This window comes from Xyrauchen texanus, chromosome 2 (genome assembly GCF_025860055.1).
Source record: "Xyrauchen texanus isolate HMW12.3.18 chromosome 2, RBS_HiC_50CHRs, whole genome shotgun sequence".
In the NCBI taxonomy this organism is placed as follows: domain Eukaryota; kingdom Metazoa; phylum Chordata; class Actinopteri; order Cypriniformes; family Catostomidae; genus Xyrauchen; species Xyrauchen texanus.
Window position 1 is genome coordinate 900,941 of NC_068277.1, and position 20,827 is coordinate 921,767.

General features: G+C 34.7%; 1 protein-coding gene across 8 annotated transcripts; it reads right to left on the bottom strand.

Annotated features, from left to right (window-relative positions):
• Positions 1-445: 445 nt before the first annotated feature.
• On the bottom strand, positions 446-15,580 carry LOC127653673 (interferon a3-like). Of its 8 annotated transcripts, none has more exons than XM_052140489.1 (6): positions 15,555-15,580; positions 2,256-2,333; positions 1,919-1,987; positions 1,553-1,708; positions 1,325-1,417; positions 446-768 (listed from the first exon to the last, which is right to left on the bottom strand). In XM_052140489.1, the coding sequence occupies exons 2-6, from the start codon at positions 2,292-2,294 to the stop codon at positions 664-666; spliced, it is 462 nt and encodes a 153-aa protein (XP_051996449.1). In that variant the 5' UTR covers positions 2,295-2,333; positions 15,555-15,580; the 3' UTR covers positions 446-663. The 8 variants fall into 8 exon arrangements, with proteins under 8 accessions (XP_051996449.1, XP_051996454.1, XP_051996440.1 ...); XM_052140494.1 differs by lacking the exon at positions 2,256-2,333 and adding an exon at positions 14,978-15,055; XM_052140480.1 differs by lacking the exon at positions 15,555-15,580 and adding an exon at positions 2,834-2,859.
• Between the last annotated feature and the right edge of the window lie 5,247 nt (positions 15,581-20,827).

The following is a 20,827-nucleotide window of genomic DNA, read 5'->3' on the forward strand; positions in this document are numbered from 1 at the left end:
GCATTAAGCATCTGAGTTTGCAGTCGGTGGTCTGTTATAGTAAACTATATGGAACAACATGTTTTAGCTGAAAGAAATCATTGAGAAAAGCGTGATGCGACAAAAATAAGTAGTTTCAATAAATAATATTTATTTCTTCATCTTATAAATAGTATAAAACATTTTTCATTTTAAAACTTTTACAGCAAATAAATAAATATATAAATAAACACATTTAAATAACACAGATCAATAAAAAATAATAAATATGTGGACCTAAATAAAATATCTAAAATACCTGATAATCATATATTTTGCTGAATTGCTGACTGGATGAAACTGAATGAATACTTTATCCAAAGTGCAGCGCTTTTTCTTCAAAAAGAAGTGAACAAGATAATAACTTCATCTGAGTGTTGCACAAAGAACAACACTCATCAAAACGCAAAAATAAATAGGTTTCAGTTTGTTAATTGGTCAGATATGTGTGAGAAATATAACCAGATCTGATTTTTTCAAGTTTTCATAAAGAACACATAAGGTAAACTTTGTTACAATTCTGCACAAATTAGTGCTACATTCATTGAAATTAAATACAAAAGTGAGATCATTATATAAACACCATCAAGTTTTTGTTTGTCACAAAGTCAAGCGGTTCTTTCCTCCTGTCGCCAGTTCTGTCTTTTAATATCTCAGCAGGGTCTTTAAATGGCTTGCAATGATGTCCATCCTATTAAGGTGACTTCTCACAGCTCTCCGGATCTGTTCCCATCCCTGAGCACTGTATTCCTTAAAAACACAAGAGAAACAACTCTACATGAGTACAAAATGACTTTCCTTTTTATGTTGAAGACATTTTCCATCATTGATATTTGTTTTTACAAAGTAGCATTCACATAACAGAAGAGTAAATACAATAATCCTATAAAAAACATAATAAACTGTTATGTTTTTTATACAAGAGAAGTCAAAAGCCTGTGGCGGACAATCATGAAATTATGTGAAAAGTTTTGGCAATGTGCTTGGCAATGACTGGAATGACTGGGGTAAACCACTAGGGTCATACAAAAGGGCTGAGAGAGAGAGAGAGAGAGAGAGAGAGAGAGAGAGAGAGAGAGAGAGAGAGAGAAAGCATTGAAAGAGGAGCCAGACTCAGCTGGGGAGCCAGTCCTCCTCTGGCTTTACATTAATATTGTATTTTCAGAATTGGGCAAAAGTCTTAGGAACTTAAGAAGTTTCAAGATTTGTCTTAAGATGCTTATTTATATCTTCAGCTTTGGTATCCAAATTACAGCCAATGACTTCACATATTATAGTGATATTAAGCAATCAAATGAGAACTTACCTTTTTCTTTAGAATTTTCATTAAATCCCTGAAGTGCCTGTTTATTCTTATCTCGTAAGACTCTTTGTGTGATGATTTATGGTATTGAGACACCTAAACAAAATGCAAACATGTAACAAGCTCGTAAGTTTAGCTGTTTTATGCACACATGCAGGACACTATAATGCCTTTAGACCAGCTGCAGTGATTTTAGGTATTTATGTAGTAATACTTTTACTCAAGACTTACACATTCTTTTAGTTCAGATGACTGCCTGTGCAGGACATTTAGAAAATTATCAATGGTCTTGTGGTTCCATTTCACTGAATTCATGTGCTCTCTGTCATCCATGAGGTGGATGATATGGCCAAAGGTCAAGGCAAGAAACCTCACCTGGTCTTCCACCTGTCAGGGCACATAGTGTTAAACATGACATAAATGGTCCTTACAGATTGTAAACATTGACATGATGTATAAATAGTCAAGCTTTATAAACAAATAAAGGATTTTTAACTCCTGATTATTCGCATTTCACATGTAATAAAATAGCAGTTGTCATACTGAACATTTTTAGTTTTTGGATAAATTTGATACTTTACAGTATATTCTTCTTACCTTAGCCTTGCCAATCAATTTGTACAGGGCCCCGGGAAATCGCACATTTCCTACAGGATGTTCTGCACCCTATTAGACAGACAGAGTAAAAATGTAATTTCTGATATGTCACAAACAGTATATCTCATACTGTATGTCTTCCATTGCAGTTTTAATGTCAAGTGCATCCGATAGGAAAAAAGACCATGCACTGTATCCTATTTCAAATCATTTAAAATAGTCCTAACCAATAAAATAAAACCAATAAAATCACATTTAGCCAGTCTTGGTAAGACTTGAACAATAAATTGCTATTAAAATATAAATAAATCAGTGCTGTCAATTGTAAGTTACTCACCATTTGGGAAAGCAGGGTCAGAGACTCCGAGCTTATCATCTTGTACCGGCCGAGCCACTCGCAGGCATTGCATTGACTCTGCAGAGTAAAAAATATAACAAACATGTACGTCCACATTTGGGATTGTTTCATCATTGCACACATGCAATAGCTTTCTACGTTGTCGCTCAAGAGAATATTTCATCTCCATGGTGGAGTGAGTCGGATATATTCGAGAGTATGGAAAGGGAAAACGAAGGAGGCTAGGCTATGGCTAGTTGATACAAGAGAAGAATTCCCCGTACAGTCTTTTCATACGTTTTTACTTTCACTTTCTACTTTCTTAAGAGAGAGTATAGCGAATACCATAAGAAATAACTTCTCTTATCTATGAACTTTTAAATGTACTTGCATTTTAAAATTGATCAAAAGTACTTTTAGAAAATTTAGTTTTAGAGCTCTTTAATTCACTTTAGTTTACAAGACCGCAGTTCAATACAGACACAGTCAGTCCTGGTTAATGCAACGATTTTCCCACGCTAACGGCAACATAAACTTACATATAGGTCAAAGTAATCCCACAGGTCAAGAAGACCTACCTGATTCCAAAGTATTTCAAGGTCGCTGAAGAAGGGGAAACTCGTTCGTGTTCACAGCAGATTTGGCAGCGGGTAGAAAAACTTTCGGTTTAAATAAGGTGTGACGTAGAGCGTTGCGCTTTGTAATGGAACGTGCTGACATCACTCTCATTGGATTTCACCGCACTTTCTCCTGCTGCAGTTCACTGGAATGCCACTGCAATGCAATCTTTGCGAAAATAATGCGAAAATAATGAGCAAGCAAATTGCAATGCTTTGCTTTGATTTCCCACCAGATCACTTATCAAAAGAATACTTTACTCTAGTGTATTTAAGGGTTCAAGAATCAAAGGTTCAGACACCCCCACTACTCAGTCGTACAGACACCCATCCGTTGGACACTATAGTCCAGTTTCAACCCCTATAAGGTGTTTTCCTCCACCCCTCCGTTTTCCCAATATTTTGGATTGTTTGAAAAAAAAAAAAAACATTAAAATCTAAACGAACTCTTCCTATAGGCCGTTTGCCCGATCGGAACCAAACCAGTGCAGAAAGATTCAGCAGATTCCCAATATGAAAAGTTATCAAAGGAATTTTGAAATTCTGATTTATCGTCAAAGGTTACGCCAAAACGTTTGAAGTCACTCGTTATTCTGACCATGTATATTATTATTGTTATTATTATTATTATTATTATTATTATTATTATTATTATTGTTATTATTATTTTGCACCATGCATGCTAAGATTTCTTTCTTCAAGAATTTCAGCTTTTACTAAGAAACTATTTTTACTTTAAGCTCAGATAAAAATATAAAAAGTGACTTTGCTGTAAACATCCTCATTCTGAACAACTTTGCCTTAAGTATCAATTATTTGAAATACTTGTGATTATTTTAAAAGATTACTTATTTGAACTAGTCCTAGTCCGTTCACCCGATTGGAACCAAACCAGTGCACAAAGATTATCTGGAGTCCCAAAATGAAAAGTTTTCAAATGAATTTGAAATTCGAAATTTATCGTCAAATAGTCTATGTCCAAACTTTCATAATGGTGTGACCACTTTTACTAAACTGGTTAACTGAATCAGATACTGTCACCAAAATTTGGTTCACATGCAGATAGAGTTTTTCTAAGGACACACAAAAACATTTTTGCTCTGTGATTCCTTGCATCATGCACAAGAGTTTTGCCCCCTGTCAGAGTTTTGCTCCGACCCTTCGTTTTCCTGATATTTTGGATTGTTGGAAAAAATTCGAAACAAACTCATCCTAGGCCATTTGCCCGACTGGAACTAAACCAGTGCAGAAATATTAAGCAGAGTTCCAATATGAAAAGTTATCAAAGCAATTTTGAAATTCTGATTTATCGCAAAACGTTTGTGGTGGGCATATCCATTTTACCTAAACGGTTATAACTTTTGAACAGATTGAAATATTAACGCCAAATTTGGGCTCATTCTGAGGACACACACAAAATATTGCACACCTTTGCCTCTTGGTGGCGCTATAATACAAATTACAAAATAAAAAATAGATCTAAATATATATCCGATTGACTTGAAATTTTGCATGCAATGTCTTTGTCCAAGGTGTCATCATGGTCTATGAAGATAGTGACATATCTTTAAAAATATGTCCGCTATCGACCAATCAGCTTTCAGCAGCTTTTATGTAGCATTTGTCTCTTGGCCCAAGAGGTTTGTGTAAAATTTGAAAAACGTTGGCCACCAGGAGGTACTGTCTTATTTTACATGCGTGTAAATCGTTGTAAATACCGCTGTTTTTAACAAAGAAATACATTATTCACACCATATTGTAGATGTCCTCATTCTGAACAACTTTACCTTAAAGACCATTGGTGTGAAACAAAACGTTCAATAAATACTTAAGATTATTTTAAAAGATGACTTTTTCAAACTAGTCCTAGGCCGTTCACCTAATCGGAAGCAAACCAGTGCAGAGTGATTCTCTGGTGTCCCAAAATGAAATGTTATCAAAGGAATTTGGACATTTTGATTTATCGTCAAACAGTAAGCCAAAATGTTCATAATGGATAAGACCACATTTATAAAAATGGTTATTATTCCTAAGCAGAATAAGATACTGTTACCAAATTTGGTAAACATATGTTTGGATTAATACTAAGGACACACAAAAGCAGCTGTGAACCTCCACCTCTTGGTGGCGCTATAAATCTAAACACGTAAAAAAGGATCTAACTTTGGAACATCTGGGCCGATTGACTTGAAATTTTACCTAGAAAAACATGGTCGCCATCAACAAAATCACATTTTAGCAGCTATTTGATCTAGTTCTATTCAGTTCACCCGATCTGAACCAAACCAGTGCAGAAAGATTCTCTGGAGTTTCATTATTAAGAATTATCCAAAAAGTTTTAACCTTCGATTGAATGTCGCAATGCTACACCAAAACATTAGCTGTTTGCATTGCCACTTTTACTTAAACAGTTATGGATGGATGGACTTGAATGTAATGAGATATTTTCACAAAATTTGAGAAAAGTTTGTATGGGGGTAATTTAGAGGACATATGAAAAATAAAATCATACCTTTACCTCTCAGTGGCGCTAAAACAATCAGGAATGAAAAAAATACCAAATCTGTGTGATACTTCAGAAGATGTTTCTCAAAATTATGGCACTTTAACATTGTTTTAGTTGTTTTCAGGCTATCTAATTAGGTTGGCTTGACTTGTCCTACACCGTTTGGCATAAACCCACAAATTAGCTGTCAAATCAACCAAACTATTTATGACACCTGTGCTATGACGTTTCTATGGGGGTATGGTGCACCCGTGCAAAAAATGTCCCAAAAATCCCATAGAATTTGCATTGTGACAAATTTTGAGAGATCATATCTCCGGATCAGGTGGACTAGTTTAATACGGTCTACCAAGCAGTTTTGGATAATTACATGAGATTGGGGGTAAGATGTACCCTGGGGGGAAAAACTGGCTCAAAGATGCACCATAGGCATACTATCGCAAGGGTCTCCCCATGAAAACAATAGTTTTTTTACTACTGTGACAAGACAATTAAATTTGTGGGATAATTTCTCCCAATCAGAATGTCGTAGAGACATAGGGGCAGGCACATTTCACTTGGACTACCAATCAGTCTTTAAGTATCATCTTGGATGATAGCCACACCCTAGCAACGATTTACGGCACCCTAGTAACCGCCCCATAGACTTCCATTCAAAATGGCTCAGAAGGATATCTTCCGGCCAGAATGTCGCAGACACTTGGGGATTGGATCTTTTGAGTCAGGTTAGTAATAGGCCAATAAGAATCTCTCTGCTCATTGGCTTGCCATGCCGTAGCAGCCATTTAGAGCCCCATTGCAACCAGCCCCATTGGCTTATATTCAAAATGGCTGATTGTGATCCCGTTGGATCAGAATGTCCTAAAGAAATGACAGTTGAATTGTTTTACTTGGGTGAGCAATCAAACTTCAGGTATCATCATTTAGAGCACCCTAGCAACAAAACCTCATTTGACTAAGGGTAACAAGGAGCCTTTTCAGTGTCACCTTGGTAACTGCCTAGCATCCAAATGGGGTTACCCTAGCAACCAAGTAACAAATCATGTATCTCTGCACCAGAACATCGGAGAGACATCCGGTTCCTTTCATTTGACTCAAGGTAGCAAGGAGCCTTTTGAGTATTATCAAAGTAACTGCCTAGCAACCAAATGGGGTTACCCTAGCAATCATGTAAAAAAATCACATATCTCTGCACCAGACCATCGGAGAGACATCCGGTTCCTTTCATTTGACTCAGACAAAACAAATCAAACAAAAAACACATTTTGGGCCAAAAATCTTGAATAAGATTATCTTTATCTTTACAACCACTGGACTCAAATGGATTGAATTTATGCTGTTTTTATATGCTTTTTACAGCTTCAAAATATTGGTACAAAATTTTCAACAAATTTAGTTTAGGAAAGAATCTATTCTGTCAGTTTGCATTATTTGGCATCCACTGGATCATTTCTGTCAATTCTGATTATTATGTTTATTTCTTCACATGTGCTTGGACCCCGATTATATTATTGTTATTATTATTGAAATTATAAAAAAAAAAAAATTCATTTCACTGATTTCATACAACCATGTCCAATAATAAAACTAGTAGACTTATGGTATTTTCTTTTAAGGAGACCTGAAAAATATAATACACTTAGGGTGAAATCAACTAAAATGGGCAACTTTTTGGTTAATTGTCTAAACACCTATCGAAAAAATTATATATTTTTTGTCCCACATCAATTAATTTGTCAAAGGTCACCCACAAAGACAACCACATCATTATCATGTAAACTGTGCCACCTCATCAGGTTAAATGGACCATAACATTTCAAACTAAACATGAATCAATGAACAATACATTTAATTTTAAAACAAAATTTAAAACAATGAATATGTTTCTTAAACTGTGTAGAAACAAATGTGTAGCATCACAAAATGAAAAGTTAAAGGTTGTTCTCTTAAAAACATTAGAATAAGACTTAGTTATAAAAAGGATATTTGGTACAATCTTTAGAACATTACAATCATAAAATGATGTTAAAAGTTACTCCTTTTATTCTCTCCTCACTCCACTGATGAAATATTTTCCTCTTTTTACATTTCTTTCTTCTCTATGTACATTCTGTTCCTTTCGTCTCTCTCCCTTTCTGTTCTTACTTCTTGGCATTATATCTGGAAAAATAAAGTGTAGGCTATGGAGTTAGATTGAATATGTTGTATACATGTATGATTTTTTTGATGAGTAATATAAAATATCTTTAAGATGAGCAGTAACAAAATACATTAAAATTATATTTGGAAAGTGGCCCATTTGAACTGAAAGTTGGTGGGGCATTTTATCTACCACCTTCAGGTAAAATGGGCCACCACATAAAATTGCATTTTCCTTATAAATTAATTTTATTTAATGCAAACCAAACATAGTATTTAAAAAATATGCCCAAAAACTTCAAACTGAACAATTAATATGTCCTGTAACTTGAGTATTATCCACTAACAGAGCTTTTTACTTGAGACAAGGCTGATAGTCGCACCCCCAACCATCTGGTTTTGAAGACAGTCTCACTTTGAAGTCTTGCCCCGCCCACCTCAGCAGCCTTAAACCAACAAATTCACGTTTAACAGATCAAGCACCACTGTGGCAACAGATAACACCGTTTGATTTTTTGTAGGGAGAATTATGAAAGAGCAGACATACTCTAACGTTAAAAGGCCCTATACAAAAACATACTTAAAAAAACAAAAATAATAATAATAATTAAAACTAATTAAAAAAAAAAAGAAAAATCAAGAATTCAATCAAAAGTTACAACTGTGTGCAATGCCAATTATTTAATTCGAACGATTATATTTAGAATTTAAGTTAGAATTGTATATAACTATATATATATATATATATATATATATATATATATATATATATATATATATATTTCATTTAATTTGTCTGCATCTTTATTTTCCATCTAAACATAAAACGAAAGTAACTAAAGAAGATGTTTAATTGTTCAACATGAATCTCACATTTCTATGCCCAATTTTTTGTTTATTAATTCCTGAATTGACCCATCTGACTTGCCTGAGGATGGTTTCTCAACACTTAAATTAAACAGTCTCACATCCTTTGATGACACAGTGTGTCCACAGCTTTGCTCGGCCATTCTTGTACAGCGCCGCTGACTACAGTCTCCTCTAAATATTAGACAATTTGATTGACATTTTTACGTTTGATTTTCTCTTTGTTTATCAAAAATAAAATAATTTTAAATAAAAAATTAAAATACTTTACTGTTTTTTATGTTATTTTTTTCATTCATAATTTATTAATATGTATTTTTTTAAATGTTAAATAAAATGAAATAAAAATTGTATTCAAATAAAATAGATCCTTTCATTATTGTTTAAATTGTGCTTTTGGTTATTTGTAAGGTATTATAGGATATTTAAAAAGTATGATTTTGGCGCCCCTATGAGTTGCATTTGTCGAATACCCCCATTTTTGAGCCCCTGTCCAATATAGAGATGGACCTGCGTCATTTTTCATCCAAACAGTAAAAGGAAACTACAAAGTGTGATATTAAAATGGGCATTAAGCATCTGAGTTTGCAGTCGGTGGTCTGGTATAGTAAACTATATGGAACAACATGTTTTAGCTGAAAGAAATCATTGAGAAAAGCGTGATGCGACAAAAATAAGTAGTTTCAATAAATAATATTTATTTCTTCATCTTATAAATAGTATAAAACATTTTTCATTTTAAAACTTTTACAGCAAATAAATAAATATATAAATAAACACATTTAAATAACACAGATCAATAAAAAATAATAAATATGTGGACCTAAATAAAATATCTAAAATACCTGATAATCATATATTTTGCTGAATTGCTGACTGGATGAAACTGAATGAATACTTTATCCAAAGTGCAGCGCTTTTTCTTCAAAAAGAAGTGAACAAGATAATAACTTCATCTGAGTGTTGCACAAAGAACAACACTCATCAAAACGCAAAAATAAATAGGTTTCAGTTTGTTAATTGGTCAGATATGTGTGAGAAATATAACCAGATCTGATTTTTTAAAGTTTTCATAAAGAACACATAAGGTAAACTTTGTTACAATTCTGCACAAATTAGTGCTACATTCATTGAAATTAAATACAAAAGTGAGATCATTATATAAACACCATCAAGTTTTTGTTTGTCACAAAGTCAAGCGGTTCTTTCCTCCTGTCGCCAGTTCTGTCTTTTAATATCTCAGCAGGGTCTTTAAATGGCTTGCAATGATGTCCATCCTATTAAGGTGACTTCTCACAGCTCTCCGGATCTGTTCCCATCCCTGAGCACTGTATTCCTTAAAAACACAAGAGAAACAACTCTACATGAGTACAAAATGACTTTCCTTTTTATGTTGAAGACATTTTCCATCATCATTATTTGTTTTCACAAAGTAGCATTCACATAACAGAAGAGTAAATACAATAATCCTATAAAAAACATAATAAACGGTTATGTTTTTTATCAAGAGAAGTCAAAAGCCTGTGGCGGACAATCATGAAAATATGAAGATTTTTGACAATGTCTGGAATAACTGGGGTAAACCATTAGGGTCATACAAAAGGGCGAGAGAGAGAGAGAGAGAGAGAGAGAGAGAGAGAGAGAGAGAGAGAGAGAGAGAGAGAGAGAGAGTCTACAGAAAACTCCTCATTAAAACAGTTAATAAGATTTTGCAAAACATCAAAAAAAGGCTTCAGCCTTAAACAATACATCAAATGTGAAAAACAGTATCTCTTTGAAAACAAAAAGGACAATCTTGACCAACACTTGGATTTAAAAATAAAAGCATTAACTTACAATAATACCACGTAGAATACGCCATTGTAAATCTCAAGCTCTTTTATTTAACGGTGGCTTGTAAAGTGCTCTCCATTCTGGTCTAACATTGTTACTCATCTTAAAAACATCACGCCATGGTGTATCAACTCTTCCACTTAAACCTTTTTGTTAAAAGATTTTACACAAGCTTTATACAAATATAATATACAATATATAAAGCAACCATGCAGTTGGATCAATACAAGCCAGTCGGTGCCATAAAGAAGAGGCCACCAAATTATTAATAATCAGAGTGCGTCGTCTATATGACAAATTCTTAACAATCCATGTCCATTTCATGAGCCTTTAAGTTTTTCAATTATTCCCTCCCTGTTTTTTTTTGAACAATCGTGTCATCTCCTAAAAACACTTCTAAATACCTTAAACCATCTTTTTTCCCAACTTAAACCCATTGGGAGAATTGGTATAGCTTTTTCCCACTTTCCTACTAAAACTGCTTTGCTTTTATCCAGGTTAATTCTTGCTGAAGAAATAGATCCAAATTCTCTCAATGTTTTTATTAATAAATCCACATAATTTTGTTTGTTAAGTATTATGATAACGTCATCAGTGTATGCTGATAAACAAAAAGTGCTTGTACAGGCTTGCAAAGTTACCCCTTATAAAATTCTTCTCAATTTATTTAAAAGTGGTTCTATTGCCAACGTGTAAAGTATCCCCGACAGAGAACACCCCTGTCTTACCCCACAACATACTATAAAAGTGGCACATAAGCCACCGTTCATTTTCAGTAAACTCTCAATGTCATAGATAGTAATGTTCAACACAATCAAATGCTTTTTCCTGATCTAAGGAAATCAAAATATCTACACCCATCATTTTAGAAACATCAAATAAATCTCTTATCAAATGGATATTATCAAAAATGGATCTTCCAGGTACTGACTAGAATTAATTACTTCCTCCAAAACCCTTCCTAGTCTGGTAGCTAACACTTTTGAGAGCAATTTATAATCACAGCACAATAAAAATACAGGTCGCCAGTTCTTTATGTCTCTCACATCACCAGCACTGTTGACATAATTGCTTAATTTGTATTTTATCAAACTCCAACCATTTTTGCAAAGACTGAAATTGAGCTTTTTCACCCTAAAATGTTCCCCCAAAAATTAAAGTATTAAAAGTATCTTTAAAATGTGCATCACTAAGTAAATTTGTATTAAAATGCCAACAAGCACTTTTTGGCTTCACAGAGTTTAAAGTTACTGTACATAGGTCAAGACTGTGATCCGAGAACCCAACTGGGGTTATGAAAAATTTCTTAAAAAACTAAGATGATGTTTAAAACTATGAAATCTATCTAGTCTTGCCAATGACAATATGTTGTCATGGGCATGTGCCCATGTGTACCGTTTTAAGTTCCCATTTAAACTCCTCCATACATCACATAAATCATTTGTTTCAATCATCTGAAAGAGTCATTTTCGAGAAAGCAAATGTGGTTCTACGTGATTGCTGTCTATATTATTTTCGACACAATTAAAGTCTCCACCCAGAAATAAATGCTCTTCACCATTACATTTATCCAAAGTTACACACAGAGTATCTAAAAACACCATTCTTTCTACTGATAGGGTTGGGGCATACACACAAATCAAAACAAAGATATAGTTCTCAAATCAAATCTTAAGCAGTCTACCTTTCACAACCTCTTCTATCTCACAAGAGATAGGAATAAAACTATTTGCAAATAAAATGGCAACACCTCCACTGAGTGAGGTTTTATGACTTAAAAAAGAGAGACCTTTAAATTCTTTAGCCCATTCAATAGCATTTGTTGTATCACTGTGTGTTTCCTGCACAAATAAAACATCAAGTTGCTTTTGATTCATGATTTCATATATTGCTACATGTTTTATACAGTCTCTGGCTCCATTTACATTCAGGGATGCAATACTGAACGTCACCCATGTGAAAGTAAAAAATTAAACCGTAAAGAAAAAAGCAGCCAATAAGGGCCAAAAATTAAGCCAGTTTACTGCCATCAATGAATCAGTTATTGTTGGAGTTCTTGGTCACAAATTTTTTCAAACGATATACCTCCCTGTTTGTGAAACATCCCTCACTCAGGAAAGGTCTAGTATTTTCCACAAAACGTTTGATGTCAGGAAAATAATCAACATCTTGTACTCCCTTAGATTGTTTTGTCAGTTTTAAACTGTCCATTCATTCTGGGAACAGCTGGAAGCACCAGAATCAGATAAATCACTCTCATTGCCAATATCATCAACATCAGACTCCTTATCATTTTCCATTTTTCTAGCTTGTTAAGATTCTGAAACCTTGTCATTCTTTTTCCTCTTCAAGGGTGCTTTGATAACAGCCTGATCTTTATCCATCATTAAATTATCACTCAAGTTAACACTCTCTGAAGGAGACTTTGTGTCAGACATTACACTGACATGTGAAAAATCCATACGCTCATCAATTTTGTTAAAATTGGACACATCTCTGACAATTAGTAAAAAACGAATTACTAATCCTTTCTCCACTACTTCGTTTGCTTTTTCAACTGAACTTAAAAACAAAACAATAGCATTGTTCATTTTTGATGCCGCTAAAATACATTCATGGCCAACAACATCCCCAACGGCCAAAATGCACTCTTCCACATTCACCGCAGACGCCACTTTCACTCAGTGACGCCAAGTGAGAGAAACCAAACTAGTGTTTGTGTTTTGAGCTGCCATGCTTCCCAGTGATACACTGGTTGCCAACGCCCGAAAACCACTCAAGGGAAACCTGTGTCACCACTCAATACACCACAGATATAAAAATAAATAAATAAAAAGAGAAAAGAAATAGAAAAGAATTGAAAGAGAAAGCAATTGTTTTTGACACAGCGGGCACAAACCACTCGCACTGACCACACACTCCTCACACTCGCTCAACAGATGCTCACGCATGCGCAGAGAGAGAGAGAGAGAGAGAGAGAGAGAGAGAGAGAGAGAGAGAGAGAGAGAGAGAGAGAGAGCCTTGAGAGAGGAACCAGACTCAGCTGGGGGAGCCAGTCCTCCTCTGGCTTTACATTAATACTGTATATTCAGAATTGGGCAAAAGTCTTAGGAACTTAAGAAGTTTCAAGATTTGTCTTAAAAAAAGATTTGATGCTAAAAAAAAGATTTGATGCTTATTTATATCTTCAGCTTTGGTATCTCAATATAAAGTATACATTTTAGACTTCCAAACGTTCCTTTTGCAAATAAAATAAAATAGAAGAACAGGGAGCCCTGCAACAGATAGCATGGCCCCCACACAGCCCCTTACTGATAACAGAGTCTGGGATTACATGAAGAGACAGAAGTAACTGAGACAGCTTATATAGATAGAAGAACTGTGGCAAATTCTACAAGAAGCTTGGAAAATCCTATCTAACCTAGAAAAACAGATGTCACGTCGTGTACACAGGTGTACAGGAGAATTGCTGTTTTGAAGGCAAAGGCTGTCACACCAAATATTGATTTTGCTTTTTCTTTATTGTTGTTTTTACTGACTTATTATGATGTTAATTGATAAATGAAAACTATATATAGCATTACTTTTGACTAATTCCTCACTTTGCAATGATTTTTACAAGTGCCTAAAACTTTTGCACAGTACTGTATACATCAATATGTTTTGTGTAGTTTGTGTAATACAAGTCATTCATTTATTGAACAGATTTATGTGATCACTTTTTCCAATATGAAAGATGGACCAAATTACAGCCAATGACTTCACATATTATGGTGATATTAAGCAATCAAATGAGAACTTACCTTTTCTTTAGAATTTTCATTAAATCCCTGAAGTGCCTGTTTATTCTTATCTCAGTAAGACTCTTTGTGTGATGATTTATGGTATTGAGACACCTAAACAAAATGCAAACGTTGAGCAAAAACAGTGAAAATAACATAATGTAACAACATAAGTTTAGCTGTTTTATGCACACATGCAGGACACTATAATACCTTTAGACCAGCTGCAGTGATTTTAGGTATTTATGTAGTAATACTTTTACTCAAGACTTACACATTCTTTTAGTTCAGATGACTGCCTGTGCAGGACACTTAGAAAATTATCAATGGTCTTGTGGTTCCATTTCACTGAATTCATGTGCTCTCTGTCATCCATGAGGTGGATGATATGGCCAAAGGTCAAGGCAAGAAACCTCACCTGGTCTTCCACCTGTCAGGGCACATAGTGTTAAACATGACATAAATGGTCCTTACAGATTGTAAACAGTGACATGATGTATAAATAGTCAAGCTTTATAAACAAATAAAGGATTTTTAACTCCTGATTATTCGCATTTCACATGTAATAAAATAGCAGTTGTCATACTGAACATTTTTAGTTTTTGGATAAATTTGATACTTTACAGTATATTCTTCTTACCTTAGCCTTGCCAATCAATTTGTACAGGGCCCCGGGAAATCGCACATTTCCTACAGGATGTTCTGAACCCTATAAGACAGACAGAGTAAAAATGTAATTTCTCATATGTCACAAACAGTATATCTCATACTGTATGTCTTCCATTGCAGTTTTAATGTCAAGTGCATCCGATAGGAAAAAAGACCCTGCACTGTATCCTATTTCAAATCATTTAAAATAGTCCTAACCAATAAAATGAAACCAATAAAAATCACATTTAGCCAGTCTTGGTAAGACTTGAACAATAAATTGCTATTAAAATATAAATAAATCAGTGCTGTCAATTGTAAGTTACTCACCATTTGGGAAAGCAGGGTCAGAGACTCCGAGCTTATCATCTTGTACCGGCCGAGCCACTCGCAGGCATTGCATTGACTCTGCAGAGTAAAAAATATAACAAACATGTACGTCCACATTTGGGATTGTTTCATCATTGCACACATGCAATAGCTTTCTACGTTGTCGCTCAAGAGAATATTTCATCTCCATGGTGGAGTGAGTCGGATATATTCGAGAGTATGGAAAGGGAAAACGAAGGAGGCTAGGCTATGGCTAGTTGATACAAGAGAAGAATTCCCCGTACAGTCTTTTCATACGTTTTTACTTTCACTTTCTACTTTCTTAGAGAGAGTATAGCGAATACCATAAGAAATAACTTCTCTTATCTATGAACTTTTAAATGTACTTGCATTTTAAAATTGATCAAAAGTACTTTTAGAAAATTTAGTTTTAGAGCTCTTTAATTCACTTTAGTTTACAAGACCGCAGTTCAATACAGACACAGTCAGTCCTGGTTAATGCAACGATTTTCCCACGCTAACGGCAACATAAACTTACATATAGGTCAAAGTAATCCCACAGGTCAAGAAGACCTACCTGATTCCAAAGTATTTCAAGGTCGCTGAAGAAGGGGAAACTCGTTCGTGTTCACAGCAGATTTGGCAGCGGGTAGAAAAACTTTCGGTTTAAATAAGGTGTGACGTAGAGCGTTGCGCTTTGTAATGGAACGTGCTGACATCACTCTCATTGGATTTCACCGCACTTTCTCCTGCTGCAGTTCACTGGAATGCCACTGCAATGCAATCTTTTGACACCATGCGAAAATAATGAGCAAGCAAATTGCAATGCTTTGCTTTGATTTCCCACCAGATCACTTATCAAAAGAATACTTTACTCTAGTGTATTTAAGGGTTCAAGAATCAAAGGTTCAGACACCCCCACTACTCAGTCGTACAGACACCCATCCGTTGGGCACTATAGTCCAGTTTCAACCCCTATAAGGTGTTTTCCTCCACCCCTCCGTTTTCCCAATATTTTGGATTGTTTGAAAAAAAAAAAAAAAAAACATTAAAATCTAAACGAACTCTTCCTATAGGCCGTTTGCCCGATCGGAACCAAACCAGTGCAGAAAGATTCAGCAGAGTCCCAATATGAAAAGTTATCAAAGGAATTTTGAAATTCTGATTTATCGTCAAAGCTTACGCCAAAACGTTTGAAGTCGCTCGTTATTCTGACCATGATATTATTATTGTTATTATTATTATTATTATTATTATTATTATTATTATTATTGTTATTATTTTGCACCATGCATGCTAAGATTTCTTTCTTCAAGAATTTCAGCTTTTACTAAGAAACTATTTTTACTTTAAGCCCAGATAAAAATATAAAAAGTGACTTTGCTGTAAACATCCTCATTCTGAACAACTTTGCCTTAAGTATCAATTATTTGAAATACTTGTGATTATTTTAAAAGATTACTTATTTGAACTAGTCCTAGTCCGTTCACCCGATTGGAACCAAACCAGTGCACAAAGATTATCTGGAGTCCCAAAATGAAAAGTTTTCAAATTAATTTGAAATTCGAAATTTATCGTCAAATAGTCTATGTCCAAACTTTCATAATGGTGTGACCACTTTTACTAAACTGGTTAACTGAATCAGATATTGTCACCAAAATTTGGTTCACATGCAGATAGAGTTTTTCTAAGGACACACAAAAACATTTTTGCTCTGTGATTCCTTGCATCATGCACAAGAGTTTTGCCCCCTGTCAGAGTTTTGCTCCGACCCTTCGTTTTCCTGATATTTTGGATTGTTGGAAAAAATTTGAAACAAACTCATCCTAGGCCATTTGCCCGACTGGAACTAAACCAGTGCAGAAATATTAAGCAGAGTTCCAATATGAAAAGTTATCAAAGCAATTTTGAAATTCTGATTTATCGCAAAACGTTTGTGGTGGGCATATCCATTTTACCTAAACGGTTATAACTTTTGAACAGATTGAAATATTAATGCCAAATTTGGGCTCATTCTGAGGACACACACAAAATATTGCACACCTTTGCCTCTTGGTGGCGCTATAATACAAATTACAAAATAAAAAATAGATCTAAATATATATCCGATTGACTTGAAATTTTGCATGCAATGTCTTTGTCCAAGGTGTCATCATGGTCTATGAAGATAGTGGCATATCTTTAAAAATATGTCCGCTATCGACCAATCAGCTTTCAGCAGCTTTTATGTAGCATTTGTCTCTTGGCCCAAGAGGTTTGTGTAAAATTTGAAAAACGTTGGCCACCAGGAGGTACTGTCTTATTTTACATGCGTGTAAATCGTTGTAAATACCGCTGTTTTTAACAAAGAAATACATTATTCACACCATATTGTAGATGTCCTCATTCTGAACAACTTTACCTTAAAGACCATTGGTGTGAAACAAAACGTTCAATAAATAACTTAAGATTATTTTAAAAGATGACTTTTTCAAACTAGTCCTAGGCCGTTCACCTAATCGGAAGCAAACCAGTGCAGAGTGATTCTCTGGTGTCCCAAAATGAAATGTTATCAAAGGAATTTGGACATTTTGATTTATCGTCAAACAGTAAGCCAAAATGTTCATAATGGATAAGACCACATTTATAAAAATGGTTATTATTCCTAAGCAGAATAAGATATTGTTACCAAATTTGGTAAACATATGTTTGGATTAATACTAAGGACACACAAAAGCAGTTGTGAACCTCCACCTCTTGGTGGCGCTATAAATCTAAACACGTAAAAAGGATCTAACTTTGGAACATCTGGGCCGATTGACTTGAAATTTTACCTAGAAAAACATGGTCGCCATCAACAAAATCACATTTTAGCAGCTATTTGATCTAGTCCTATTCAGTTCACCCGATCTGAACCAAACCAGTGCAGAAAGATTCTCTGGAGTTTCATTATTAAGAATTATCCAAAAAGTTTTAACCTTCGATTGAATGTCGCAATGCTACACCAAAACATTAGCTGTTTGCATTGCCACTTTTACTTAAACAGTTATGGATGGATGGACTTGAATGTAATGAGATATTTTCACAAAATTTGAGAAAAGTTTGTATGGGGGTAATTTAGAGGACATATGAAAAATAAAATCATACCTTTACCTCTCAGTGGCGCTAAAACAATCAGGAATGAAAAAAATACCAAATCTGTGTGATACTTCAGAAGATGTTTCTCAAAATTATGGCACTTTAACATTGTTTTAGTTGTTTTCAGGCTATCTAATTAGGTTGGCTTGACTTGTCCTACACCGTTTGGCATAAACCCACAAATTAGCTGTCAAATCAACCAAACTATTTATGACACCTGTGCTATGACGTTTCTATGGGGGTATGGTGCACCCGTGCAAAAAATGTCCCAAAAATCCCATAGAATTTGCATTGTGACAAATTTTGAGAGATCATATCTCCGGATCAGGTGGACTAGTTTAATACGGTCTACCAAGCAGTTTTGGATAATTACATGAGATTGGGGGTAAGATGTACCCTGGGGAAAAACTGGCTCAAAGATGCACCATAGGCATACTATCGCAAGGGTCTCCCCATGAAAACAATAGTTTTTTACTACTGTGACAAGACAATTAAATTTGTGGGATAATTTCTCCCAATCAGAATGTCGTAGAGACATAGGGGCAGGCACATTTCACTTGGACTACCAATCAGTCTTTAAGTATCATCTTGGAATGGCATAGCCACACCCTAGCAACGATTTACGGCACCCTAGTAACCGCCCCATAGACTTCCATTCAAAATGGCTCAGAAGGATATCTTCCGGCCAGAATGTCGCAGACACTTGGGGATTGGATCTTTTGAGTCAGGTTAGTAATAGGCCAATAAGAATCTCTCTGCTCATTGGCTTGCCAAGCAGCCATTTAGAGCCCCATTGCAACCAGCCCCATTGGCTTATATTCAAAATGGCTGATTGTGATCCCTTTGGATCAGAATGTCCTAAAGAAATGACAGTTGAATTGTTTTACTTGGGTGAGCAATCAAACTTCAGGTATCATCATTTAGAGCACCCTAGCAACAAAACCTCATTTGACTAAGGGTCAAAGGATACATACAAGGAGCCTTTTCAGTATCACTTTGGTAACTGCCTAGCATCCAAATGGGGTTACCCTAGCAACCATGTAAAAAAATCACATATCTCTGCACCAGACCATCGGAGAGACATCCGGTTCCTTTCATTTGACTCAAGGTAGCAAGGAGCCTTTTGAGTATTATCAAAGTAACTGCCTAGCAACCAAATGGGGTTACCCTAGCAACCATGTAAAAAAATCACATATCTCTGCACCAGACCATCGGAGAGACATCCGGTTCCTTTCATTTGACTCAGACAAAACAAATCAAACAAAAAACACATTTTGGGCCAAAAATCTTGAATAATTTGCTTCAAAGATATGGATTATCTTTATCTTTACAACCACTGGACTCAAATGGATTGAATTTATGCTGTTTTTATATGCTTTTTACAGCTTCAAAATATTGGTACAAAATTTTCAACAAATTTAGTTTAGGAAAGAATCTATTCTGTCAGTTTGCATTATTTGGCATCCACTGGATCATTTCTGTCAATTCTGATTATTATGTTTATTTCTTCACATGTGCTTGGACCCCGATTATATTATTGTTATTATTATTGAAATTATAAAAAAAAAAATTCATTTCACTGATTTCATACAACCATGTCCAATAATAAAACTAGTAGACTTATGGTATTTTCTTTTAAGGAGACCTGAAAAATATAATACACTTAGGGTGAAATCAACTAAAATGGGCAACTTTTTGGTTAATTGTCTAAACACCTATCGAAAAAATTATATATTTTTTGTCCCACATCAATTAATTTGTCAAAGGTCACCCACAAAGACAACCACATCATTATCATGTAAACTGTGCCACCTCATCAGGTTAAATGGACCATAACATTTCAAACTAAACATGAATCAATGAACAATACATTTAATTTTAAAACAAAATTTAAAACAATGAATATGTTTCTTAAACTGTGTAGAAACAAATGTGTAGCATCACAAAATGAAAAGTTAAAGGTTGTTCTCTTAAAAACATTAGAATAAGACTTAGTTATAAAAAGGATATTTGGTACAATCTTTAGAACATTACAATCATAAAATGATGTTAAAAGTTACTCCTTTTATTCTCTCCTCACTCCACTGATGAAATATTTTCCCCTTTTTACATTTCTTTCTTCTCTATGTACATTCTGTTCCTTTCGTCTCTCTCCCTTTCTGTTCTTACTTCTTGGCATTATATCTGGAAAAATAAAGTGTAGGCTATGGAGTTAGATTGAATATGTTGTATACATGTATGATTTTTTTGATGAGTAATATAAAATATCTTTAAGATGAGCAGTAAAAAAATACATTAAAATTATATTTGGAAAGTGGCCCATTTGAACTGAAAGTTGGTGGGGCATTTTATTTACCACCTTCAGGTAAAATGGGCCACCACATAAAATTGCATTTTCCTTATAAATTAATTTTATTTAATGCAAACCAAACATAGTATTTAAAAAATATGCCCAAAAACTTCAAATTGAACAATTAATATGTCCTGTAACTTGAGTATTATCCACTAACAGAGCTTTTTACTTGAGACAAGGCTGATAGTCGCACCCCCAACCATCTGGTTTTGAAGACAGTCTCACTTTGAAGTCTTGCCCCGCCCACCTCAGCAGCCTTAAACCAACAAATTCACGTTTAACAGATCAAGCACCACTGTGGCAACAGATAACACCGTTTGATTTTTTGTAGGGAGAATTATGAAAGAGCAGACATACTCTAACGTTAAAAGGCCCTATAC